The sequence below is a fragment of the Thamnophis sirtalis genome, unplaced genomic scaffold (assembly GCF_051295495.1).
Source record: "Thamnophis sirtalis isolate CommonGarterSnake01/CBP01778 unplaced genomic scaffold, rThaSir2_p1.2 scaffold_11, whole genome shotgun sequence".
NCBI classification, from domain to species: domain Eukaryota; kingdom Metazoa; phylum Chordata; class Lepidosauria; order Squamata; family Natricidae; genus Thamnophis; species Thamnophis sirtalis.
The window spans coordinates 27000712-27028704 of record NW_028261391.1 but is presented as its reverse complement, the minus strand read 5'-3'; the positions used below and the strand labels follow the sequence as shown (position 1 = coordinate 27028704).

The window sequence follows — 27993 nt, the reverse complement described above, 5'->3', positions numbered from 1 at the left end:
TCTTGATAAAAAATTTATTTGCCTAGAAATCAAACTAGAAATACACAATAGTTTTACATTACGATCGATAGCAGAAAAACAGTTCAAATGATTCCTTATTTTTCAATAAACACAAACCAAATGCAGGCATAAAGTAAGTTTATATGCCTGATATTTTACTGAAGTCTGCGTTCAGTTTAACACATTTTGAATCCCTTTTCAGAAGCTTCTAACTTGGGGCAAAACATGGGGCAGAACTGACAGGAATGCCATTGCTGGTATATGCACTTTTTTCATTTGTAAGCTTTGTTCTATTTATTTGCTAATACATAGTCTATACAAAACATAATACATAATAACATTAAACTCCAGTGTGAAAAACTTCAGAAGTTATAAGTTAACTTGTAACAGATGTAGATATAATTCAAGCAAAAAATTTTTTTTACAATTCAGGTGTTTACATAAAAAAATCAAAAACATCATTTGACAATATAATATACTGTATACATTCAACTGTAATGAAGCTTTGCTCTTAATATAGAAACTGAACATTTAGACTTGAGTTTACTACACTAAAGTTGGTTACTGATCTGGACCACTTGCCCAATATGAGTATGTATATTAATGATTCCTCATTTGCGGTTTGCAAAAATACCTTGCAATTATTAAAAATATTATTTTTCAGTATTATGTTTTCTGAACGTATAACATCAACTTATTTTTAAAGCTGAATTTGTTCCAATATTTTAAATTACATATCCATCAGAGTCCTGATTTCATTCATTTTTGTTTCACCAGTAGAAGGTTTTTTGGTTCCAAAGGCTCCAGCTGCAAGTTCTCTCTTCTTGTTCTGGATTTTAAGCATATTTTCTTCCACAGAATTCTTTATGATGAACTAGAACAATTTTTTAAAGGGGTAAAGCAAAGAAAACAAACAAATAATTATCACTATAAAACTACTTATCTCAAAGCACTTGAAAAAGAATAATAAAATATAGATATATTATCCTACAAAGTTGCAAGTAAATAAATTCTAGAACTTACTGAAAAATATAATAATTTGTTTTCAAAACAGCAAACATATTTTTTGGAGGTGCAGATTGTTAAAATACTGATCAGCTCACCTTGGTGATGATAACATCCTGTTTCTGCCCAAGTCTATGACATCTGTCAAAACACTGGTCCTCTGCAGCAGGATTCCAAGCCTAAGTTGAACACAAAGAGATATTTATTCACATCTAAATTTCCACAGTACTTATTTGGCCCTGACAAGGAAAATTTACTACATCTTATTTTAGAGTAACGTTAGGAACTTCACAGTATTTTATATTTAAAATTATAACTTTAACAATAAAACCTAACACAAACTAACAAGAAAAAGGTACAGAAAAGAAAAGAGGAGGGGGAATATAATAAAGAAATTATTATATACAAATGACTTCTCCATGCATCACAATAAGTATAAACAATTTCAATAAATGAGGCTTTAATGAGCCTCTTCTGTAAATTCAATATAGGAAAATTATCCACAGATCACTCTCTTGGTTTGTTCTTTCTATATCCCTTTCAATTATTAAGGCATCAGCCAATTTCTTTTGTATTGCATTTTCCCTGTCATTCCTCTGCTTGTGATTTAAATCTAGGTTCAGATAAGTTTCAATTTTGTCAGGCAGAACTTCTTCCTCTTCCATAAGATATTTTAAGCATTATATATAGAGGCAGACACTCTTAAAATTAACTTTTTCATCCAATATGTCAATGATAAAAAAATGTTCATTCTGAATTTAATTGTAAACTGTTCTTTTCCTTTAACTCTAACCTTTCATTCATCTGGTCCCCTCTACTGTTCAACCCCCAAAGTTTCTTGTAATTAATTCCAAAAAGTTTGTTTCAACCTCTGATCTAGACCTTTAATCCATTTGTAACTTTCTAAAATTGAAGTTCTAACCACCCTTTTGCTGTTTATCCCACACACACGTTTTAAGTTCTTAACCTTATATTTAAAGCTTCTTTAAGTATTGAGGGAAACTCCCCAGATGTTTTCAGACTTATCAATCCAAAGGTTCTTAATAGCTAAAAAGCAGTTAATAAGCAATTTCCAAAAGTGATTAGAAAAGGAAGCATATGAAACCAATGTCCTTTTAAAAATGCCAACCATGGTTTCACCTCATCTCCCTGTCCTGGTCAAAACCACCATGACTCCTGTCCTGCTGTCTCCTCATGAAGAGCAGTTATCTGGAGCATTTATGAGCCGGCTCCTTGCCAGAAAGGAATTCTGGAAAGACTGTCTATTTGCAGGTTTCATTCTACTGTGATTGTTAGTTCCACTTCTAGACTTTTAGCCATTTCTTCCCCAGAAACTTTAAAAAAGAGTTTTATATACATTTATGTTTTACAGATAAAACACAATGCCTATTTTTATGTATATTACATCTTCTTACATTTCAATTCCAAGTAATTAACATTATTGGGTGGTGGGTGCAGCGGCAAACATTCCATTTCAAAAGTTGTGCTAATCAGAGAATTAACATGATAAGCATACATATATTATATAGATAATAATTCAGGTTTTAATCCTAACACAGCCAAATTGATTAAATGTTCTTCCCCCCATCCCCAATACTAGAAAAGGCCTGCAAAGAATTTGCTCTTTAAGTGTCTAAATAGGTTGTATAGAATATTAAATGTCAGACTCATTGAGCAGGGAGTTTATACTTACAGGATCCATTAAAAATACCCGGGAAGCTGCTGTCAGATTCAAACCAACTCCACCCGCTTTCAATGATAACAACATTATAGTTGGAGACCCAGTTTCATTGTTTTGGAACTGCTGAATTGCTTCTACTCTTTGTTTCTGGTTCATAGACCCATCAAAGCGGACAAAGACAAATCCAGATTCCCTGAGAAACAAGAGCAGTATGTTATACAAGAGTCTGTTTGTTTATATTCTGATCCTTGGAATGAAGTTTTCATTTTAAAGTTTTTTTCTAAATCACATTTTATTATTATTAAAATACACATGTGGCCCCCAACTGCCAGTGACTCTGGGCAAGGTTTTTTTTAAAAAATTTAAAAATTAAATTATTCTTGAATAATTTTAGTAAATAACACATCTTACTTACTTTAGTGAAGTTTCTATTACAGACAGAAATTTTGTGAACTGTGAAACAACTAAACTCTTAATAGCTGGATTTTGTTTTCTTAGCTCAATCAAAGCATGCATCAATGCATTGACCTGAAAGACAAAATAACTCTTTTAAAATAATTTCTTTTTTCTGGCTTTTTCATTATCCATGAAGTCCATGCACATCTTCTGTCTTATTTGCCAGTCCGACCGTTGACTTACCTGAACGGTCCTTCTATGTGTGCTGCTTGGGGAATCCAAGCATGGGTTAACTTTGTCCATTAGCCTTGAGACTGAGTTATGTAAATTGGTGACCACACCTCCACTGGCCGGAAGGCTCAGTTTTGTATGAAGTCAACCGTTTATTGATGTATAACAAGAAGAACAATGATAACATAACAATAACAGTAGTAATGAAGGCCGTAGCCAAAAGGTATACAAATATAGTCAGGAAAAAGCACAAGTCACAAGTAAATAACGTCCATCATAAATCGGTAACATATCAATGAAGACAATGAAATTCAAGACATGACCACCCTGGCCAGCCGAAGCTGCGGGCGGGTTTGGATTCCCCTCGCAGCACACATAGAAGGACCGTTCAGGTAAGTCAACGGTCGTTCTCCTGTGTGCTGCTTGGGGAATCCAAGCATGGGACATGCCAAAGCAATTAAGGTCCAGGGCGGGAACTAGGCTGGCCAGGGTCCCCCGCAGGGGGGAGCACCTGTTGCAATACACGCTGCCCGAAGGATGCCTCAGCCGAGGCATACACATCAACCTTGTAATGTCTGATAAATGGTGATGGCGTAGACCAGGTGGCCGCTCTACAGATTTCCTCCACTGAGGCTTGTGTGGCCCAGGCTGCCGTGGTGGCCACACTTCTGGTAGAGTGAGGGGTGATGCGCCTGGGAACCTGCCGGGACTGACTGTCATAAGCAAGAGCGATGCACGCCTTCAACCACCGCCCTATCGTATGAGAAGAAACTTTCTGTCCCATGGAGGATGGTTGAAAGGAAACAAAGAGTGCTTCAGACCGTCTGAAGGACGCTGTACGCTTCACGTAGCGGCGAAGAACCCTGCGCACATCCAGGTGATGCCATTGGCGCTCCTGCGGATGAGAAGGGTTGGGACAAAAGTCCGGAAGGACGAGCTCCTGAGCTCTATGGAACAGCGTGTTGATTTTCGGTAGAAAAGCTGGGTCCAATCGGAGAACAGCTCTGTTGGGGTGGAATATACAGAGATCCGCCCGAACGGAAAGAGCCGCCAACTCAGAAACCCACCTGGCTGATGCAATAGCCACCAAGAACACTGTCTTAAGAGTCAATAGTCGAAGACTGATGGAAGAAATAGGTTCGAAAGGAGAGTCCATAAGTGCCCTGAGCACTAACGACAGATCCCAAGTAGGGTAGCGGTGCACGGTCGGAGGTCGGATGTTGGCCGCCCCTTTCAGGAAGGCCTTGACTTGAGAATGTTGTGACAAGGAACGTCCGTGACCTCCCCCAATCACTGTGGCAAGAGCCGTGACCTGCCTGCAAAGCGTGTTGGGTGCCAAACCTTTGTTAAAACCAGATTGCAGAAAGTCCAACACTCGGGGCACCGAATCCTGGAGGGGGTCTGCCCCAGTCCGTCGGCACCACCTGCAGAAGGCCTGCCAAGTAGCCTCGTAAATTTGAGTGGTGGAAGGTCGGCGGGCCGCCTGAATCGTACTGATGACCTCGCTGGAATACTGAAGGTTCGTCAGAATAGTCCGCTCACGTGCCACACGGCTAATTGTAGCAACTGGGGGTTCGTATGAATGAGGGCCCCCTGATGGAGCTGGATCTGATCGTCCGGGATCCTCCACGGGCGGGAGATCGACAGATGCACCAGGTCGGCATACCAGGTTCGCTGGGACCACATTGGAGCCACCAGGAGGACTTCCGCTCGTTCCGACAGAATCTTCTGGATGACCGCTGGGATCACTGGAAGAGGCGGGAAGGTGTAAAGGAGGCCGGCCGGCCACGGGCTGCGCAAGGCATCCACTCCCTCCGCTCCGGGGGTCCTATACCTGGAGAAGAAATGGGGCAGTTGCGCATTGTGAGGCTGCGCGAACAAGTCCACCACCGGACGGCCGAACCGGAGGGAAATCTGCTGGAAGAGGTCTGGATGTAACTGCCACTCCGCATGATCCACTGTGGTTCTGCTCAGCCAATCCGCCTGGACGTTGGATTTGCCCGAGATGTGTTCCGCTCGAAGGGACAACAGCCTGGACTCTGCCCAATGATGCAATTTCTCTGCCTCCATCATGAGGGCTCTGGAGTGCGTGCCCCCCTGGCGGTTGGAGGCCACATTGTCGGTCAAGATCAGCACATGCTTGTGAGTCACAATGTCCTGAAACTCTCGCAGGGCCAGTCTGATGGCCCGTACCTCTAGCCAATTGATGCCGTTGGACAGCTCCCGGTCCGACCAGCGACCCTGTGCCACCCTGTCCAGAGCATGGCCGCCCCATCCAAACAGGCTGGCGTCTGTCGTAACCCGGATGCGTTCCGGTTCTTTGAACGGACACCCCTTGAGAATCTTTGAGGATGCCCACCATCGAAGTGATCTGAGGGCTTTGGGTGAAAGACAGACCTTGAGCTTAGAATTACTGGGGTGAGACCTCTGATAAGGAAGCAGGAACCATTGGAGTGGTCGTGCGTGAAACCTGGCCCAGGGAACGATGTCGATGCAAGAAATCATCTTCCCTAACAGCTGAGAGAGTAAAGCCAGGGGCACAAGCCGCAAGGCTGACACTTGAGAAGCCAGCCGTTGGATGCTCTGCAGCCGTTCCAGGGACAGGAAAACTTGGCAAGTGGCGGAGTTGATGACGGTCCCTAAGTAAAGCAGCGTTGTAGTCGGCTGCAGATGGCTCTTGGGAAGATTCAGCACGAAACCTTGCCTCTGAAGGGAATCCATCATTACTTGAAGATCCCATAGGGCCTGGTCCCTGGATGATGACAGGACCAAGATGTCGTCTAAGTAACAATTCACTCTCACCAGAACCGAACGAAGGGAGGCCGCCACCACCGCCAGGAGCTTGGTAAAGGTGCGGGGCGCCGATGAAAGGCCGAAAGGCAAGGCCCTGTACTGGAAATGACGGCCCGCAAACTGGAAGCGCAGGAACCGTTGATGAGCCGGATGAATGGGCACATGGAGGTACGCCTCCTTGATGTCGACTGATGTCATCATGTCGCCTTGGCGGATGGATGCCAGGATGCTCTTTAACAACTGCATCTTGAACCTCTGATACTTGATGTACCAATTGAGTCTTTTGAGATCTAGAATGGCTCGCCATCCTCCTGAGCTTTTGAGCACCAGAAATAGGATGGAGTAAAACCCTAGACCTTCCTGCCCCTTGGGAACCTGTTCTATTGCTTTGATGGAGATGAGAAGATTTATTTCGGCTTCCATGAGATGCCACTTTACTGAACACCTGGGAACGGGGCACCTGATGAACCGTCGTGGAGAAATGGAGAGAAATTCTAGCGTGAGGCCCAGCCTCACCACCTGAAGGGCCCAGGCGTCTGAGGTGGTTTCCGCCCATTGATGAGCGAAGGCCAGCAGACACCCGCCCACTGACTCCTCCCCCTGCGAATCACCGGTACCTTCGAAAGGACCGGTTTCCCAAGCCACGAAAGGACCTCCTGTTGTGGGATTGCGCCTGGTGTTGTTGGAGTCCCCTATCTCTGCCCCCCCCATGGTCCTGGCCGTGGTCCTGCGACTGGTGAAAACCCCTGTTGTAATGGGGGATGAAGGGGGCCGCTGCGTACCCAGAATAGCCGCCCCGAAAGGACTGGTGTCTGTTGTATGGCTGCTGCCGTCTGGTATTGCGCCCCCCCCCCCGAGGAAGGGAGCACCTTGCACTTGTCCCTAGTCTCTATGAGAATGGGATCGAGAACGGATCCAAACAAGGCCCCGCCCTTGAAGGGCGTGGATGCCAGGCGCCATTTAGATTTAATGTCTGCCTGCCAATGGCGGAGCCACAAGAGGCGACGGGAGGCCACATTGGAGACTACAGCACGAGAAGCAAACTTGGCAGCATTGAGCGTGGCATCCGCTGAAAATTCCAGGGCAGCCATAATTTTAGTAACGTCCTGGTGAAGACGCACCTCGTCAGGGGCCAGCCTCTCCTGCAACTGCTTAAGCCAGAGCACAGAGGTCCTATTAAAGAAAGATGCTGCAGTAGCGGCACGTAAAGCCCAGGCCGTGGCCTGGGGTGTCTTACGAATAACCATCTCGGCCTTACGGTCCTCAGCCTTCAGACCCTCGGATATCTCAGATGGAATCAGGGCAGGGGAAGCTAGGGCTGCTACTGGCTGATCCACAGTTGGAAATTGCAAAAGGGTCTCCAAATCAGGGGTAGAAGTGTACAGCTTCCTGTCCCCGTTGCTAGGTGGGGTAACTGCAGTTGGCTGGTCCCATTGTTTTTGAATGAGATCCATGAAAAGCTTTGGAGAAGGGATCACCTCCTGCAATGAAACTGGCTCAGCAAAGAGGCGTTCAGTGGTATCTAGGCCTACAGCAGAACTATCTTTGGGAGCTACCTCTCCCATATGGGTAGTGGCCTTAGCTTTAAACAATAATGACTTAAACAGCGTAGGCCGAAACAGACTAGAAGAATTAGGCTGATCAAAGATCAGGCCCTCATCATCAGAAAACTCCCTATCAATCAACTCCCCTTCCTCCACCAAGGCCGAATCCTCACTATAAGTAGAGGGAAGGGGGGAAACAGGCCCTGTCTGCAGATCAGGCAGATCCACCTGTGGAGCTGGGAGAGAAGGCCCACCCTGGGTGTTAGCTACCACCAGGGCCTGATTCCTCCGAAGCAGCTCAGCATCCACCCCCCTGGATATAGCTGCAGATATCATTTGCTAAATATCTGGGGATAGGCCCTGGTCATAGCCTTCCATAGGCCGGAGGCCTGCAGCAGTGGGAGTAAATGTGGCAGAGGGCCCAGCACGTGGCATAGAGTATATTGGAATAGCCTGGGCCTCGGGCATTACTGTGTGGAGTTGGATCCCCAACCCCCCCCCCCGCCCCAGATTCAGGGATAACAGGAAAGGAACGATCCGGAGACCAGGTCTGGAGGCCTGCAGGTTGTGGAGCTGGTGAAATACACTGAGGTAAGAGCATGGGGGAGGGGGACTCTACCCTCTCCAGAAGCTTTAGATGGTGCTTTAGATTTATCCTTCTTTTTGTGGCCCTTATCCGGAGCCCCGGAGGTCTCCCTGGGCCTCTGACTGGTGGCCCTAGAGGTAGTCCTGCCAGGCCTTGAACTAACCCTCGCTTGGGCAGCGCCCTGATTATCAGAAGAGGATTCAACTGTACCTCCCACAGTAGAATGATCAGCCATTGCAATGAATTGAGATTCGAAAAGACTCAAAAGGCACAAAGGACAGAGTTCACTGTAAGGCACAGAGACCGCGTGGCCAGCAAAGGCAGCAGGAAAACAACTCCCCAAGGCACGCAAAGCCGAAGTGAGGGAATTGGGAGGGGCCGATGAATCAGCAACTGCAAGAGGCAACGCTCGGTCCCAGCAGCGCCTGCGTCAGAAACGGCCCCAGCATGGCGCCCGACAAACGTGTGCCAAATTCAAATCGTAAGCCACCAAGCACAACCGTCTTAGCTTCTCAGGGGGGAAATAATGCCGGAATCGCTGGCGTGCTGCCCTAATGCGGTCGGCATTCCGCAGAGGCAAACCTTGCCGCGAACGGCGGGTAACTCCCAGCGGCAAGAGAGAAGCCGCACCGCGAACGGCAGGCAATTCAAGGGCTCCAAGGCTCTTAACGCAGCAGGGGCTCTTAATCTCAGCGCTAGCGCCAGCCGAAGCTCCGCACTGTGCAAGGAAGCCCCATGTCGGCAGGAACAAAGCACTTGCCGCCCAGCCACCTGCAAAGGCTCTAATCGCCTGCGGGGAAACTCAAGCCCCAAACGGCTCCAAACGGCAGAGAAATACCTGAACGGTAAAAGGAAGTCACAGAGGGAACTGGCAGGCAGCGAACTGCCGCCTCCCCACCGCAAATCTTTTCCACCGACTAGGTCCATCGTGCTTGTAAGGAAATCCAGAAAAAGGGTATAAATTTGTCTCAGAAGTCTGGAGAAGAATTGATATACGTCTCTTCGGCTGGACTGAGTTAAAAAACTGAGCCCTTCCGGCCAGTGGAGGCGTGGTCACCAATTTACATAACTCAGTCTCAAGGCTAATGGACAAAGTTAACCCATGCTTGGATTCCCCAAGCAGCACACAGGAGAATAATGTAACTTCATTTTCTACATCTGAATATCATTGTAACTTAAGCAAATAACAGAAAATTAGATTTCCCAAATTAATATTGAAATGATATGAAGTCTGGAGGAAAAGCTAGTTTCTTTTATGGAAAGTTATAATTCAGAGATTTAAATTGTTAAATCTGAGAAACAATTGATTCATATGTTAGTGCTACATAGAATGGTTTTTGAAAAGTAATCATGTCACAGAATCAGGCAACTTTACATATTGATTTTTATGCACATATCACAAAGTTGGAAGGTGCCATTTAAACTAATAACAATAGCAATAGCAGTTAGACTTATATACCGCTTCATAGGGCTTTCAGCCCTCTCTAAGCGGTTTACAGAGTCAGCATATCGCCCCCACAGTCTGGGTCATTTCACCCACCTCGGAAGGATGGAAGGCTGAGTCAACCTTGAGCCGGTGAGATTAGAACCGCTGAACTGCAGATAACAGTCAGCTGAAGTGGCCTGCAGTACTGCACCCTAACCACTGCACCACCTCGGCTGCAAAAATCCAACTCCTCCCTTTAATTTCCCCTTAGAGAAATATATGCAGACTAGCCAGTGCAAATCTTTTTAAAGTTTTCATAGCATTTTCCTAAGGCAGGATGTCAAACCTGCATCATTACATTGTCATCACATGACATATCACATGTTTTTTCCCCTTCACTAAAATGGGGGGGGGGGGCAAGGCCAGTGCATGACGTATCCAGCCTGCAGGCCATGACTTTGACATTCCTGTTATAAGGAATACTGCTATTTCTAATATGGTTGAGGTTAGGAAGACTGAACACTCCAAAAATCCTAGTCTTTCTGCAACCATCATAACTACCAGCATCCCAATATGGCATAGACGACCTACCAGTATTTACCATTATCTTCCCAGTACCTTTCCTCCCTCCTTGAATTGTTGCCACACCAAATATCCTAACACACCTTTCACTCTCACTCCCTTTATATCTCCGTAGTACCTTTTTTCCTTTTTCCACTCCTATCTAAGCTACCATTGCAAATGTCTATAGTGTTTTTCTCATTCTTATACTCACCTCCTGAACTACTCTGTGTGGAACAGCCACATTTTAATCAAATCATATTAAACATGTTTTCTTTTGAGTATGACCTATTCCAAATAATCCATTGCACATCATGATTAATCAGTGAACAACAGATCATTGATTGCTTCTTTTGAATTTGAACTAAATTTCAGTCAAGAGAATCCAGATATTGAAATTCAACAGTCAGACTGGCTGCAACTAAAAACAAGTTCACAACTGTAATGCCAGTATAGTAAAGTAACAAGGCAAAGGCAGGAAATTGGCAAGACTGGCTGAATGAAAGCCAACAACCTTTGCGCCACACTGAATAGCAAAATTGCTTATGCAACAGAGTTCTACTGCATCCATTTGGAACTGTTTATGGTCACTGAGGACCATTATGGTCATTTAAGTTAGCATTTTTTTAAAGCATATCTACAAGATTGACAGTTTAAATTTGCTCCAACACTGAAAGGTTCCTGCCCTATTGTAAATGGTTCCCATCTGCTTCTTTAATCATAGCTTAGAAGAAAATATCTTGAAGTACCCATTTAACTGACAGAATTCAAAACATCCTAGTTTCTAAATAATTTATTCAAATATTGTACTATTTGAAATGCAATAGTTTGATGTACTTCAGCACACTTTTTGTGAAGCAGACATACACGCACACATAAAAATAAAATGTAAAATTTACCTTTGAACTAGATGGCCATTGCTGTTTATTTTTTTCATCATGAGTTTCCTCCAAATGGCATTCTATTAAATGTTCTGCTGAAACTTCCTTTCTACAAAGAGGACATTTTGCATAATCCTGAAAATAAAACTCTATTGTAAAAGTAGACACAATTGGAAGCAATGATTACGCTTAAAAATTGATTGAATGCCCACATTTATTAAAAAATTTAGCATGTAATTTGTCCCAAAGAATGCATAATTCAGTTGAAAAACTAATTAATTGTCCTGGAATTAATGTTATCATGCTGAAAGAGAAACTTAGAATAATAGTACAAAATGTGGCATTCATAGCTATTTTTTTAACCAATCACTCTCCAAAAACATCCTTAATGCTTCCCAATATAAGCTAAAAAAATAAAATAAAATTTAAATATAAAAAATGGTTGCCCTCTTAAAAAGGTTTAGAACAATTTTAATTAAATAAAATTTTGAGCCATATTGTGCCTGAAAAAATTACCCTTACTGTAGGGCAGGGGTGTCAAACTCAAGGCCCATGGGGTGCTTAAATCTGGCCTGCGGGGCCAGCTGGAAATAACAAAAGACCAGCCTGCAGTGCCTCTGCTAGTCAAAACAAGGTGCGGGGGGATCCGTGCATGCTCCCCCCACCACTGTTTTTGGCCTGGATGGCCTCCTGCAGCACTCTGCCAGCCAAAACGTAACCTGAATTGATAACTGATCCATCCTCCAAGAAATCCAATTTGACACCCCTGCTTTAGGGTATGAAAAGCCTGTATCTATAATTGCTGTAAGAACATGTATATCCTATTAAGGCACTCTTCTAGGTATAGTTCAGTGAGTGACAAGATTGAGAATATATCTATTTTTCCTTCCCTTGCTCATCCAGCCCCCATATTAAGGGATAAAGTTCGCAGGAAAGAACTTCTATGGCTAAATTACTCTCCATGATACAGAACTCTGATCTTATTACATACGCAGGAAAACTTTCTAAGGTCGGCAACAGAATTGTGAAGCACAGCCTCTATTTTTATCTCCTTGTATGTTTTATGAGCGCAATTAATATCTACATATAGCCACTTTTAAATAATGCCCCTCAAAAAAGTTTAAAGTAAAAGTATGTATTAATGTTAAACAGACTACAAAGAGTAGACCCAATAAGAATTTGTGTTGCCTCGGGAGACAATTATTCCAACAGATTATATGAACTTTTAACCTAAAGTATAGAGATATAACAATCTTTCAAGATATAGTTGTAGTGCTTTAGAAAGTGTTCATGCAGAAGCTTAGGAGTTGATCTTTTTTTTTTTAATCATGTAATTGATGAGCTGTACAGACAGAAGTATTTTTCGGAGTATGAGAAGCACCTGAGTATAAGATGCACCAAGATTTTGAAGAGGCAAATTAAAAAAAAAAAGTTTTTGCACTCTGCAGATCTCCCCAAAACAGCCCAGTTTTCACAAAAAGGGGCCCATTTTTTGTCAAAAAAGGGGCATGCATAGCCTTTAGGCTTGTCGAGTGCTCCTGGGGCCTGGGGAGGGAGGCAAAAACAAGAAAAAAGCAGCCCGTTTTTCGCTCATTTCTGCCCGCCAGCAGCACTCTGGAAGCCTCCTGAAGACTATGCACAGCCATTTTGGTGAAGGGGACGGGGTTTGGGGAGGCCAAAAATGCTATATTCAGTACGCACCCAGATTTTCACCCTCTTTTTTGAGGGGAAGAAGGTGCATCTTATACTCTGAAAAATACAGTATATAAATACGGTAAATATTTAAAATATTTTTAATTAGAGCTGTAGATAAATCATGTAAATAACATCTAAAATCAGCTGATACTTTATTAATTTAACTTGTATAACTTTAAATATTATGTATAAAAATGACAAAAAATGATTCTAGACACATGAAGTTCAATGTGAAATAAGTGTAGGACAGCAGCCTTTCTGGATCCACAGACTGGCAGTGGAGCAGGGATAGTTTCACGTTTCTCAACAGTCCAGGGACCAGCACCAGTCTGCAAGCTGGGGGTTGGGAACCCCAGCCATACGACACTCACTGGAGAATATTTCACTTTAGTGTGAGCAGAAGATAATAAAAGAACAAAGTCTACTCATCTTGGACTAATGCATATCATTCTGAAATAATTTGTGCAGGTGACTGATGATGATAACTTGCCTTTTCTCTTTGGATGACTTCACAAATGCAGGTCTTACAGAACACATGGGCACAGTGGGTTATTATGGGATCAACCAGTGAATCCAAGCAAATAGCACATTCTTCGTCTGAACCAGAGCTTAGAACTAACTTCATCTTCTGTATTAACATGTCACGGAATTCTTCAGAAGTACCTACACATTAAAAATAAATACAACAGATAGAGCTTGTAAGCTATGTATATATTAGGACTGTACAATGCTTCAGAATCAATTCCAAAAAAGGTCTTTTGGAATTCAGTATTTGTCAGCAGTCTAATCCAATTCTCAAATCACAATACTGCTTCTTCTGAACTGAAACAATGCACAGCCCTAATACATACAATTATAAAATACTATTCTATTATATAACATCTAATTTAAAAAATCAGTTTACATGTCTACTGAATTATTAAAATGTACTCACTTTCTAGAGAACTGGATTGAGAGACACTGGAACAGAGAGATGGGTGACAGCACAATTGTCTCAATCTGAGCAAAGCACCAAGAACATCAGCATAGTGGGCCAAAACACTTCCCTCAGTAAAATACCTTAAGAATAATTTTAATAGTAAAACAAATATGTTATAATAGAAATTATGCAAATTCTATTTACTGAATCAAAATTATTTTGATCCAGTAAATCAAGCATTCACCACAGATAACACATAATAAATGCATAACATACCAAATTTTTTTAGACACTGAATGTAGCCCTGCCCACCCGCAGCTCCCACCCTTTGGCCTCTGCCTCCCAGCAATTTGCCTCCTTGCAGCAAACAGTCTGTTTCAGGCTGCAGGGATTGCCATTGCCTATTGCCGCACACCCCCTTTTTGGCCCCTGTGCATCCCATTTTCCACCCATTCTGATCCCCACCGCCCGGAACAGGCAGAAAATGAGGCTTGCGGAGGCTGAAAACAAGACTTGCGGAGGCAGCAATAGGCTATGGCAATTCTTGCAGCCTGAAACAGCTGACCATCAAGAGGTCCGTACTGAAATTTTTGGAGCATCTTATACTCCGAAAAAAATGGCAATACCTAATAGATCTTACAATTTTGCTTTGACATCCACCAACAAAAGACATGGGCATATGCATACCATTTTTAGCAGAAAAAAAATTATAAAACTGAACCAATGACTCACAGCCTAACTAAAGTATGCAACACGGATAGTCCTCAATCGAAAACAGTTTGTGTAGTGACCGTTTGATGATACAACAGTACTGAAAAAAGTGACATGACTTTTTCACACTTATAACCATTGCAACATACTATTAAGAATTGCCTGGCTAAACTTGCTGTCACATTTAGAGAAAATCCCACTTTGTATAAAATTACAACTGTGCAACAAATGATTAGAATAAATGAATATTGCTATAGTCTCCATAGTTTACTTTAATCTGGTCATCATTTATTAGTCATATTACCAACGTTTCCCAAAAATGATTTTCTCTTAAACAAATAGCCCTAGCAATAGCAACTTATATACTGCTTCATAGTGGTTTACAGCCCGCTCTAAGCGGTTTACAGAGCCAGCATATTGCCCCCAACAATATAGGTTCCTCATTTTACCACCTCGGAAGGATGAAAGGCTGAGTCAACCTTGAGCCAGTGAGATTTGAACTGCCAACGTTTTGGCAGGTGGCAGTCAACGGAATTATCCTGTTAACTGCATTCTAACTTCTGGCCACAAAAGCTTCTGGTATTCTTAATAAAATCCTCTTCTTTATATGAATCAGAATTTAATATGGGTAATAGAATATTTACCTGCTTAGAGCAGCTTTAGTCTCATTTTTCACAGAGTGATAAACAGCACTCTCTTCATCTGTAAGTGTAATATGCTGAATGAATACTTTACGCTCTGGGAGCTTCAAAACTGGCTTCCCATTAACTTTGCTCGTTTTAGTTCTTCGAAGCGTAATGCTCTTAATTAGAGATTGTAAACGCCTAGGAAAATATGGAAATATTCAAACAATATATTATCGTTGATCATATCATACAGAAAATATGGAAATATTCACAAAACACCTATATCAGACATATGAAAATATTCACAAAACAATCTATATCATGTTATACCCACAACTGCAAAGCTCTTGTGCACAAGGTAAAGTTGCGTATTTTCTAAATGTTATGTAAACCTGAAGATTTTAATACTTAAAAAGTATTTTAAAAGCATATTTTAAATGCTAAAAGTACTAATTTAAAAATGTATTGTGCTAATCTTTATAGAATATCTAGAATATATTAGATGTAGTTTATACTTAAGCCCTCTTTCATCTCCCATAGTGACAGGCCGCTGGATTGTTCTGTGCCACCACAATCTGTCTGTAAAAGGCTTCAACTTTAAGAAGGAAAGGAGAGACCACAAGTCCTTTAAAGAATTCTGAATAGGTGTGCCTAAAACAGAAAAAAAAATGCTGTGCATCATGCTTACTCAGTTTAGCTAAAATAAGTCTCAAGGACTGTTTGGCAAAAAAGCATCTCATACACCACTCCTCATTTAGTGACCAGGAAATGCAAGCGTAGCTTCTTACTTAGATAGACTGCCTCACACCATTGTCTGAGCCTTTCTCCTATAGAGGAGGATGATTCCAAACAATTGCAACAATAGATGGCTAAGTGGGCTTGGTGAGCGGGTGGAAGAATGAGGCTACCTGAACTGAGGCAGCTTTGCTTGTAATGCTGGGCTAGGTAGGCAGTGAGTCTTCCTGAAGCACAGCAGCCTTGCTTGCTGTGGTGGGCTGGGGAGATGATGAGTATTCTCAGGCACAGCAGCTTTGTGTGAATTAGTGAGGCATTTGAGTGGCTGAAATCAGAGATGTGGGAGATAGGTCGGTGAGAATTGCAGCACCCATGTGATAAGTGCAAGCGGGCTTCCAAGTGCCTGAAATTTTATCACATGTGGGAGGTACTGTAACAGTCCTTACTTTGGACACTTGAACCCTTTGTTCATTCCCATTGTAATTTCAAACAATTGCTGAACAAATGTTCAAAAACTGAGGACCACCTGCACAAGACCGAATTGAACTTCTGCATCTTATCATTCCCAAGATTTGTATATGTGTGGTATTTTAACTTTCAAAGAGGACAATGAACAATGGTTAGGAGGATGCAGCATTCTGTTTAGATAACGGTCCCCAACCTGGTATATACTGCAATATTGAATCTACAGCATAAATACCTGTCAAGATCCATCTTCTTTGTGCATTCAAATCTAGAACAGCTTTTGTCTGTTGAGCATTTGGATTTCGTATTGTATGACCTTCATCCAACACAACTCTCAGCCATTTTAATTTATGTAAAGGACTGTTATCTCTGCCCTGGAAAAATACATATTATCCATTTTAGTATTTGAAATAAATAAATGTTGAACAAGCATTTGGGAATGAGTCGTCTTATTTAAAACACAGAGAGAAGAAACTTTGACAATTTTATCAGAAGGATATTTAAGATTTTACAAAGTAGAATAGGAGTCATGTATGAATTAGGTAGCCATATAAATATATTTAATGAATACAATACAAAATAAAATAAAACCTGGAATATTGACAGTTCTTTTCACTGCTATAGAAACCATTCTCCCAGCAGAGTACTAGCAGCTGGATTCATGTTTAGATTACCAGTTCTGTGCCATCCTTATGATTGTTAGTATCAGTAGACAGTAGCTAATTTTTGTCTGGGCCCAAAGATTAAACAAAATGAGGCCCGATTAAAACTTGAATGGGCAAACTCCCAGAATACATAAAAAGGCAATGGCAAATCAATCCTTTACTGATCCCAGGGGGAAAAAATGAAGTCAGCTGGGAATCAAGTTCTCTATGAAGAAATTGTCAATTCCAAGTTATTTTGAGCTAAAGGAGGTGGGATCAACACAGGCAATATTAGATGAAATCTAGCAGCCAATCATACAAAACAGCCCTATTAGAAAAGTATAACCTCCTCAATGTCAAACAATAACACATGAAGGATATAAAAAATAAAGTAGCAGTATAGTGATTTTAAAGTATGAAACTAAATTCAGCATGAGCAAAAGTCTAATTTGTATGAATGTTACATTACTCCTTTCTTTTTTTCTAAAGAAAAATCTCTTAGAATTTTTCAGTATACTCACCCCGTAGTCAGTAGCTAAAACATTGTAAGTTGTTAAGACGATATCCTGCTTGGAAAGTACTATCAGATCTTTGTTCCGTTCTGAGCCATAGTAAACATAAGTGTTCAATTGAATATTTGGATCAACATGTTGTTCAAGTTGGTCCTAAAATGTGAATTGACCAAAAAGTACAATTAATTGACTGTGCCATAAATTTTATAGCCTGCAAATTCTGCTCTAATCCTTGCTACATTAAGTTTCCCGGTACAAAAAAATAGGGATCCTTAAAAATCCTTAAAAATAAGGATTCACCTAACACAGATTTATTTGCTGTCAGTTGTTTCTTCAGTTATGATTCCAAAGGAATGCAATTATATTAGTTTTAATATGTGACATTTGTAATTATGCCCTCAGGCCTTGTACTGAAGAAAATTAAACATGATGTGCCCTTCTTTCAGGTATAGGGATTAAGAGCCTTAGTTGCTTTGGTGAAAATAGAAACTGCATCATCCTATCCTGCCTTTTTTATATATAACTCAAAGTTGTTAGAATGCCGAGTCTTTATTATAGGTCTAAAGCTCAGCAGTTTAACACCTGAATGAACTCCCGTCATTTGTCCTAGTTCTTGCGAACCTAGCATTTCAAAATCATATAATTACAGGTAGATAAATAGGATAAATAAATGTGCTACAAGGTAACAGCATTCTGTGTTTCACCGCACACTTGAAAATGCTGGCTCTTTGGCTTAAGAAATGGAGATGAGCACCACCTTCTAAGTCAGTCACAACTGGAGGGATAAAAACTGCAGGGATACCAAGGTGTATTACAACACAAGAGGCTGTAATACATACATTATCTCCATGATGGCGAACCTATGGCACATGTGGAACACAGAGCCACTTGTTAGGGCACATCAGGCCTTGCCCTGTCAGCTCTAGTGTGCACACGGCCTTCTTTTTTGGCCGTTTTTTGCTCTCCGGAGGCTTCCGATTTGCACGTTGGGCTGTTTTTCGCCCTCCGGACCCTTCAGGGAAGCCTCCTGAAGGCTCTGGAGGGCAAAAAACAGCCTTATGAGCAACCCAGAAGTGACTTTCAGTTTGCACATTGGGCCATTTTTCGCCCTCTGGAGCCTTCAGGGAAGCCTCTGGGTGGGTGGGGGAGGCTGTTTTCACCCTCCCTAGGCTCCTAGAAAGCCTCTAGAGCCTGGGTAGGGCAAAAAAAAAAGTGCCACAAGTGGGTGGGGGGTTGCACCCATAGCATTATGAATGTGGGCACTCCCATGCACAACACCCCTCCGCTCCCCCTGCTTTTGGCACGCGATCCAAAAACAGTTAGCCATCACTGCATTATCTTATCAAACCAATATTCGGATTGAAAAAGAATTTAAAGGGGAAAAAAACAGTTGTTAACTCAATGTAGAAAAATCTTCATTCATTTAAGAATTGCAATCTAGGAAATACAAACTATGTAAACTATAAACCTACAATCCAGTTACTTAGGACGGAGAGAGGACAAATTATCAGCGTTCCTCTAACATTATCAACTTCATTTTTCTTTGGTTGTACAGGAACATCATCTCGGAGAGAAGAAAAATATACAATTACCAACTTGAATATGCTATGCTACTTATAGTATATATAGTCCCTTTAGTGTTAATCGGTTAAAAAATAACTACATGCTAGTAAGAAGTTATCCCTACTCCAAGCATATAATCTACTATCCTACTGATACCTGTTTTGTTACCTATCCATTGGGATTCTTAAGAAATATCAAATGCAGCTATTTTTTCTGCACTATACACTAACTACTAATTTAGTTTTCATCTCGATTTAAACATTGCACTAAGCCATGATTTTCTTTATCATATTTGATGAAAAAGTTAAAATAGTTACACACACAATAGATCTATCTATGATTCAGGCTAACAATCAATTAGTCATTGTTATGAGGAGCCCAGCTGTATGCTGCAGCTGTCTGCCTGGATCCTTCTCCAAGTAATGAGGCCCCCAAATCACTATATACCCGATGGAAGACAGCAATGGACATCTTGTAAATTTTGCTAAAAGCAATCAGATACAGGAGTACAATTGAAAACTGGAAGGAATTAAACTGAGGTTAACTCATTTGACTGAGCATGCAGAATCATAGCTGAAGTAAAAAAAACTTGTTCCAGCTCATGATTTGCAATTATGGATAAAGCAGTTAATTGATTAAATAATTATTAAATTAATTTCAACAAATTCAGTTGATTTGCATCTATCTCTTTGTAATAAGTAGAATCAGAATGGCTATAAACACTATTTAATCCAATTTTGTCACATTTCTATCTTCCTACCTACCTAAGACTAGAAGACTTCAAGATCCCTTCCAATTCTGTTATTCTGCAATCCCACAATAGTCAGTAAAGTTTTAAAAAGTATCTTAGTATTACCAGACAGTTTTTTTCCTAAGGAATCAAGAGAGAAGAAACAGAATGGTCAAGTATCATTACCTAGTTTTCTTTTCCTTGCTCTTGATTTTGGTTTTTTTCCTTTAGCTGGAAAACAAAACATGTTATCATAATAAATAAAATTGGAAAGATACTAAGAAAATAATAGAATCAAAAATAACTGTAACTCACTTTTTATTTGTTCTGCAACTTCCTGCTCAGGTTCTGTGTCACAGCTTATTGTGCCTTTTGATTTCTTGCCAGTAACTCTAAAGCACCGAAAGTGAGCAGGAGAGAGGGGACAAAAATAATATTGTATATGTTCATATCCAATTGTTTTAAGCTAGTGATTTTACTTGTTCAACCTATAAAGAAGATTAGTGATCTAAAGGAGACCATCTGAAGAAGATGAGCAGTTAAAAAATTGGATGGATGGATAAAATAAAGCAGGGTTGACTACAACTATATTGCCAGTCACTCTCTGGGCTTGGAATTTTTGTGCAATTCATTCCCCAAACCTGGACATTTTCTTCCCCCACCCTCCATTTTACAAGAAAAAATAGTCTCTGTAGTATGTGGCAACCAGATATTGCTGAATTCCAAACTTCAGTAGTTCCAATAATATAAAACAATGAAAAGGATATTGTGAACGGTAATTCACCAATAGGCAGAAGGCCAGAAATTGCCCAGAATCACTTATTTTAGGTATAAGCCACGGTCAAAACTAATCACAATATATTAGGAATCATTTGATATGTCTATACTATACACTTAGCATGATTAATTCAACTAATGGCTTACTCCAATAATTCAATTTCCTGAATTAACACTAAACCATACCACTAACCATGTTGGTCGGATTTGAAGATATACACTTGTATTTAAATTCAGAAATGAGAGGAAAATATAAAAGTAGAAGAATTTCTATTGAATTCTAATTTAAAAAATAAATATTTGTCTTGGATACATTTTTAAAATAAACATCTAAACACCATCCTAAATAAGTATCCTGATACTTATTTATTATGCTGATTACTTACAAAGGGCAACTTACAAGTAGTTCTTGACATACAACCACAATTGAGTCCAAATTTACACTGCTAAGTGAAATTTGTTAAGTGAATATTGCCCCACTTTACACTGGCCAGTTAAATGAATCACTGCAGTTTTTTAGATAATAACACAGCTATTAAATGAATCTGGTTTCCCCAATGTCCTTGCTTGTCAAAATGTGATCCCAGGACACTGAAACAGTCATATAAGCCAGTTGCCAAGAGTATGAATTTTGATCAGATGACCATGAGTATATTATAATGGTCATGTGTGAAGAATGGTCATTACCGTTGTAACTTTGAACAAATTAAGTCAAATACTACCTGCATTATTACTTCTTTAACCCTGAATAAGCTAGACTGGATATTTTTCACTATGAATATGTTTCATTGGGGAAATAAAGATATTTACCATTATAAAAATAACCATAGAATTATATAAGAAATACAGCATGTATTATTCAAAATTATTTTAAAGTAATGCATGGGGTTTGCATGGACCACAATGTCATTCATTAAAGGAACTTTTTTTTTTTGGCTTTTGGGCAAGCCTAAAAGGAAAATAGGATGCTACTGCTATTTGTTCAGTCACCCAGACTTTAACACATTGGTTCCTCAGAAAAAATCAGGTTCCTTCAGTGCACTGTTTCCCAACATTGGCAATTTCCTTATGTGTGGACTTCAGATTCCAGAAATCCACAACCAATAGGGCCATTGATAAGAATTCTGGGAGCAGAAGTCCACAATCCTGACAGCTATCAAGGTTAGGAAATGCTATTTTAATGAACAACAGAGAGGGGTGTTTATGCAATATCCACATTTTGAATATGTTTCAAAGCATGCACATTCCTTAATAGAAAGGAAAAATTTCTACCTTTTTGGATAGGACCTGGAAGATTGTGAGGGAAAAGAGTCACTTTCCTCTTTTGAATTAGAAGCATTCTGCTGCAAGCCACAATCCTCTTCCATTTGATCAATTTTCTTTTCAAGAGGAAGAGGCTTCCCATTATGGAAGTTGGTAAGAATTACTGCAATCATAGTCAGTGTTTTGCCCTAAGATACATTAAACAATTGGTTAGCATTTTTTTCATAGAAGTAGGGTTGGAATCAGCTTTTCAGATCTCTGAGTCCAACCCCTGTACAGTTAAGAATCTAAATTAAAGTATTCTTGACAGATAATTAGCTACAAACTCATGCAAAATAGTTACCAGTCCCATATCATCTGCCAATATTCCTCCGAGCACATTTTCTGGTCTATTTTTTTCAGCAAAATGTATAATTGTATTGTAGAAGAAGTCATTTCGTTCTTCCCAAAACGGAGGAAGATCGTTATTGTTCTCTCGCAAAATCATCCAAGCTAAAGCTTGCTTCTGGTGTGGCAGTAAAGGAGTCATAACAGCCTAGAAAACAAAGATTCCATTTTACATATTTCTTCAGAGAAAAAGCTACAACTTGCAGCTGTTCATTTTTTCACTGCCATTTTCTAACTTTTTATGACTTATTTATTTACAACTAATTAATTAATGATTTCATTCATCAGCAACAAGATAATGGGCCAGCCACTTCTCTCAGCCCTAGAAAGAAAGCAGTGGCAAATCATCTCCAAAAATCTTAACTCATGTAGGCTGTTGCTAGCAGCCAAAATTGACCAGAAGGCACCCCTTCCACAAAATGATGTATTCAATACAGCATTAACCACTTTGACGTATTCAAATTACATACCTTTGCTGCTTCCATTTCACAGGTCTTATCTTCTTCTTTCAGGTCTTCAAAAAGTTTGTCAAATTCGGTTTTAAGCTACAATGTAGAATAATATACGAATAGCCTTATAATATCTAGTTTCTTATTACTTCACACAATAAAATGCACTCATCAAACACATTCTTCAACATTTTTATATTTTAAAGAAGCATTTAAACTGCAAATTAACACTGCTTTTTCACTTTACATGATAAAGTGAGACTGAGGTAAGGAAAATAATACATTATTGTAAATTATTGTAAATTGTAAATTAAAGTTAAAATGGGCAGTTTTATCATACTAGAAACTGTGTAACTTCAAATCTACTGGGGAAATTTTCCCAGGTCAAAGGCAAGATGGATGGACACAAACATTATTGGGAGTCACAATGTTCCTTATCAGAACAAAGTAAACCCTATTATCCTTGACCTAACTCTATTCACTTGCTGACTGACTGACATTGTTTTCTTCAGATAGAGGCAGAACAATGTGGTGTAACCATTACATGCCTTTCATTGGTCAAAGAAATAAAGGGAAATGATATTGCAGCCAGCAGACTTGACATTCCCTGTCCTACTTCTTCTAAGCACACAACACTATAAAGCCACCCATACAGTAACTCAGAGCTAAGAGTTCCTTGGCTCCAACACTGTTATGGTGCAGTGGTTAGAATGCAGTATTGCAGACTGACTCTGCCCACTGCCCCGAGTTTGATCCTGAGTGGCTCACATTTGACTCAGCCTTCCATTCTTCCAAGGTTGATAAAATGAGAACTCAAATTCTAAGGAACAATATGCTGGCTCTGTAAACCGCTTAGACTGCTGTAAAGCACTAAAAAGCTGCATATAACTCTAAGTGCTATTGCTATTCTTATAACAAACATGAATAGTGATACCTGTTCAGTTGTCATTTGGATAGCACCATGGCTTGGAGCATTGTAACGTGTTCTACCTCTGCCAGATGTCATGCCAGTCTCAAAACCAAACTCTGAAACTAAATGCCATTGATAATATGAGAACTAGTAAATGTTTGGATGTTATATTCAGCTTTTTAAAAATTTGAATGAGAAAGTCCTTCATATCTTGATTAATGATAACATAAGTTTTAACTTACATTTTCCTGGAGGTGCTAACTTTAATCCATGCATTTTTAGTCTTTCTAGAACCACTTGCTTATTCTCTTCTTTTCCCCAAAAGCTCAATTGCACTGGCATAGTGAAAGTATTATTTGCTCCACGAGGAACAACCCTAAGAGGGGAAAAAGCAATGATATTATATTACATGTTTTTCTTTCCCTTTGTAGAAAGAGCTCAGGAAAACATACATTAGGACTGTGCTAATCATTCAAAGGAGATGCTTTAGGTATGTGGGAGCACTTGCAAAACTTATTAAATTGTTAAAGCAGAATATTAACACTTCTTTCAAAAGGATTTACATAGCTCTAGAAAACATATTTATCCTCCCTTATGCTCCTCTTTTATTATTTCAAGCATAATGGAACAGGTTGAGAAATAGTGACACAATGTTATCAGCAAGCTTTATCACTGGCTAGTTATCGGAATCCAGATTATGCCATTCTAGTTTGATATTTAAGGCTGTTCCCAAAAAATAAATATACAATTCCAGTATTTCCTAGATAATGTAAAAAAAAATCCAGTAATGAGAGAGGAATTAGCAAATAAAGGGGAAAACTAATATTACAAAATCCCTCCTCCATTATTTATCTCCTGCTTACAACACAATCCTTGCAGCAGTTCCAAGATGATTCAACACTTATTTGCACTCAGATTAGGGTGATCCTGAGGGCAGATAAACCCTCAAGTGGCCTCAAGGGCCCTTAGACAAAGTGCTAATGACAAGATGGACGCAGACCAGATGACTGCAAATAAATATAATCCTTCCATCCACCACCACGACCAATCTAGTTAGAACTCATTAAGCTTCTTAGAGAACTGTAATGTGTCATTTTCCTCAAGGAAAAAACATGGTGTAATTGCCTTTTGAAAAAGCACCTTTGATACAACCATGACCTGAATGATTGAGAATCTCCACTCACAATAGATAGCATAAACTGGAATTATACTCTTCATTTAGAAACTACACTAAATATAAATATCCAAAACTACAGTAGTAATAAGCTTAAAGTGTAATAAGATTTCCACTGCTGAAACAATAACTTCTTTTCTGTTTTGCCACGTTGAACTACTCAAAAAAAAAATTGCTGATCGAGAACATTATTTTATTTTGGGAGAAAATAGTATTCAAAATGAATTCTTACCCTTCCACTACTGCCAATTTGTTGTCCATGATATAAGCCAAGCAAGCTGCCAGTTCTTTTTTTATATGGCCTACTTGATCACCATTCACATTGTTTACTTTTACAGCATTCTTATCATATGGATTATTAGGTTCTCGCTGGAGAGCCACCATTTCATTATTATTGACCTGTAAGATTAACATATGCAATTAAACCAATCACACAAGGCTGCTAAACTATTTTTAAACATGTTTAACCAAAACAGTTTTATCTCTTAGTAATACATTCTATCCAAAAGGTCCTACTCTTGGCTATTCTTTACCATCCAATCTAATTTGTGGGATCACAAACAAGACCTTGGAACCTTATCTTACTTCTTGGGATTAGTCGTACTGGGGAAGCAGTGCTTAATTACTTAAGCTTTATAAATTACTGTTAACATTTGAATTGATAGCTGGTTTTCTTGATATTATTTGCATGCTAAAATGGGAATAATCTAAATATTTTTTCAAACAATTACTGATGAGCACAAACATTTTGGTTCTATCTACCAATTTATATAGTATATGATACCATAAATTACAAACCATATTCACTGTTCATATAACACAATAAATCCAAATTAAACACTCTAACCAGGGGTGTCAAACTTGCGGCTCATGGGCAGGATGCGTCACACCATGCCCACCCCATTTAGAGAAGGGGAGTGGGGAGTTGTGATACATCATGTGACATGTCATCGCAAATTTAACACCCCTGCTCTACACCATGTAGTGGCAATGCAGAAGACAATTATTAATGTAAGGAGTTAGTGGCATATTTCTCCTTCACATTAAGAAAAGTATGTAAGTTTAGAGCTCATTTTAGAGCTAGCCTGCTTGTTTTTTACTTTTGCTTGCTAAACAAAGGAAAAAGGGGAGATGGGTGGGAAACGAAACCTTCACATAACTTCAAAGTTTTGCCTGCCATGAAACTCAGACTTTTGATTCTCATGCCAGAGTTATATGCTAGTCAGGTCAAGTCTTTCAGTCTCCTGACCATAGCAGGGCCACTAAATCACGATGCCAAGTTTTGATAAAAACTGTGGGGTTGTTGCTATTTGTTGGTAACTCCTGCAGGGAATACAGTGAGCATTCGGTGTTGTGAAAACTAGCTACCTGCAACGTATCTCTGCAGCTCTTATTAAGAAGCTCCTGGCAGCCTTGGTGTCATTTTTGCTTTTCATATATGCTACTCATGATATGCTTTTAACCAACAATCAAGTTTAAAATCCCTTCATTTATTGGACTGCTCATTGTCTCTGAATCCAAAAAAATCAATTGTCCGGGCACCTGATCACTGCCCTGACACTTGGCAAAACAAACCATACCTTTGTCTGGTCCATGAACTGATCCAGTGTTTCAAGGTATTAATTTTTTAAAAAACAGGGTTCATATCAACTGTTTTCATCATTCTGAACTTACCACACCAGTATAATACCGTAAACCAACCACATTTCCTTGCAAAGTTCCAAATAACACTGCTGAATCTATATCTTCATCAATCCCTGAAGTAACAATTCCCATAATATCTTCTACGCTGGGATAAAATTCGCGGGTAAAAACATTGTAATGCTTGTCTCCATACAAAGCAGGATCCAATTCCCATGAGAAGTCTCTAAAAAAAGTGGGGGGAACAGAGGAGTTAAAGCAATTTTTATGTAAGAAGTTATTTTAGGTCAAGATTTAAATTTGAGAACTTGTTGAGAAAGGTTTTTAATTTGTTTAAAACCAAACATAATTACTTGGCTAATTTATTTCAAGCAGTCCATTACCAAGCAACCCCCCCCCCCAAGTTAATCACTCTCATTATTAGATAATTAGTAATTAGGTTTGTTTTTCTCCAAGTATCTCATCAGGTACCTTACCTTGTTTTACAGGAAATTAAAAGTTAGACCACATAACTACTTGGATGGGAGACCACCAGGGATTTCCAGGCAAAAAGAGGGGTTCGTATATATGTGCATGTGTGGAATAGCTTAGTTTATGATGCTAGGTTTCATAGTTGAACCATTTCTAATTTTCATGACTGACCCATTTTATGATCTTGTTTGCAGTAGTCATTAAATGGATAATGTGGTAATTCAGTAAATGCCATAATCGTTAACAAACCCAATCATTCGCTATGGGAACAGTTTTGCCAAAAACTAGAAATGGTTTATGGAAAAACTATCATTTAAAACTCAGTCATGTGACTGCAATATGCTGCAAACTTGCTCACAACTGGATGATCTATTTACTAGACTATAGTTTAACCATGATTTACTGACTCAACTGCAAACAACGGAAAACAAAGCGAAAGAGCCAGAAAGTGCAAGGACAACGGCACCGTTACTTTCCGAGCGGCACTTCGACCCTTCCCCCACCCCGGGTTCGGTTCACCTTAGCGGAGCCTTATTCTCCACGGAAGGGCCAATAAAAGGTTTCGCTTCGTTACATGCTTGATATCTCTTGGTATTTCAGGCTCATATTCACCTCAGAAACCTCCAAGCCATCACGTCAGCAGGCTGCTCTAGACGCCCTCAGCTCCTAACGTTTTCCTTCAGGCCGCCGCGACTGCTGCAGAGCTGCAACAACCACCCGACTGCTTCGCTTTGCCAAAGCGCATGCGCGTACCCTCATTGGTCGCACAGCAACGACGCCTCCCAATCGCTGACATCTTCTCCAGATGTTTGAGCCAATAAGGAACTCAGAGACGCTTTGTTCTCGGAGCTCTGTGTTTACGTTTCTATTGGTTGTTTTAAAACTCATTAACGTCCTGAGGGCCAATGGGCTTTATGAACCTGCGTGACTATTGTCAATTAACAAATAGTTCGAACTTCGAACAGATATGAAAATATTGGCTGTCCAAAGATAAATATGCACGTGTGCTCGTTTGTCACGTGATATTTATTTATCCCATTTATATCTCGGACTCCCGGCGATACACAAAACAAGAATAGGCAAGAACACTAAATATAATACAAAATTCTGATCCGATATAATTCTGATACGTCGGACCCCAAAAGTCCTCCGGAAAAGCTACCTTGGCGACAAACGGATATCGTTTCTTAGCCGTATTAAATAAAAAACAAACACTC

General features: G+C 40.1%; 2 protein-coding genes across 3 annotated transcripts; both read right to left on the bottom strand.

The window, feature by feature from the left end:
* Positions 1-2: 2 nt before the first annotated feature.
* Positions 3-27512, bottom strand: HLTF (helicase like transcription factor). 2 transcript variants are annotated; one of them, XM_014070048.2, is made up of 22 exons: positions 27389-27512; positions 26339-26531; positions 24897-25063; positions 23733-23866; positions 23515-23612; positions 22602-22676; positions 22088-22279; positions 21754-21932; positions 20020-20096; positions 19891-19935; positions 18884-18975; positions 17421-17564; positions 16491-16629; positions 15571-15706; positions 15074-15253; positions 13734-13858; positions 13290-13462; positions 11123-11239; positions 3102-3214; positions 2699-2879; positions 1104-1184; positions 3-874 (listed from the first exon to the last, which is right to left on the bottom strand). In XM_014070048.2, the coding sequence occupies exons 1-22, from the start codon at positions 27406-27408 to the stop codon at positions 731-733; spliced, it is 2805 nt and encodes a 934-aa protein (XP_013925523.2). In that variant the 5' UTR covers positions 27409-27512; the 3' UTR covers positions 3-730. The 2 variants fall into 2 exon arrangements, with proteins under 2 accessions (XP_013925523.2, XP_087581527.1); XM_087725401.1 differs by lacking the exon at positions 2699-2879 and having other exon boundaries at positions 731-874.
* On the bottom strand, positions 5724-8105 carry LOC148043576 (uncharacterized). The gene is made up of 2 exons (XM_087726036.1): positions 6976-8105; positions 5724-6065 (listed from the first exon to the last, which is right to left on the bottom strand). Exons 1-2 carry the CDS (start codon positions 7984-7986, stop codon positions 5724-5726), a joined length of 1353 nt encoding a protein of 450 aa, XP_087582162.1. The 5' UTR covers positions 7987-8105.
* Positions 27513-27993: the final 481 nt, after the last annotated feature.

Bases quoted from the DNA above. Each gene is read 5' to 3' on its own strand.
- LOC148043576 (XM_087726036.1), bottom strand. From the start codon at position 7,986: ATGATATCTGCAGCTATATCCAGGGGGGTGGATGCTGAGCTGCTTCGG. The intron at 6,066-6,975 runs GTGCTCCCTTCC...GTCATCATCCAG, and splicing joins AGACTAGGGACAAGTGCAAG to GGACCAGGCCCTATGGGATC.
- HLTF (XM_014070048.2), bottom strand. From the start codon at position 27,408: ATGGCTTGGAGGTTTCTGAG. The intron at 25,064-26,338 runs GTAAGTTCAGAA...TTAATCTTACAG, and splicing joins TACGGTATTATACTGGTGTG to GTCAATAATAATGAAATGGT. The intron at 19,936-20,019 runs GTGAGTTACAGT...TTTGTTTTCCAG, and splicing joins AGTTGCAGAACAAATAAAAA to CTAAAGGAAAAAAACCAAAA.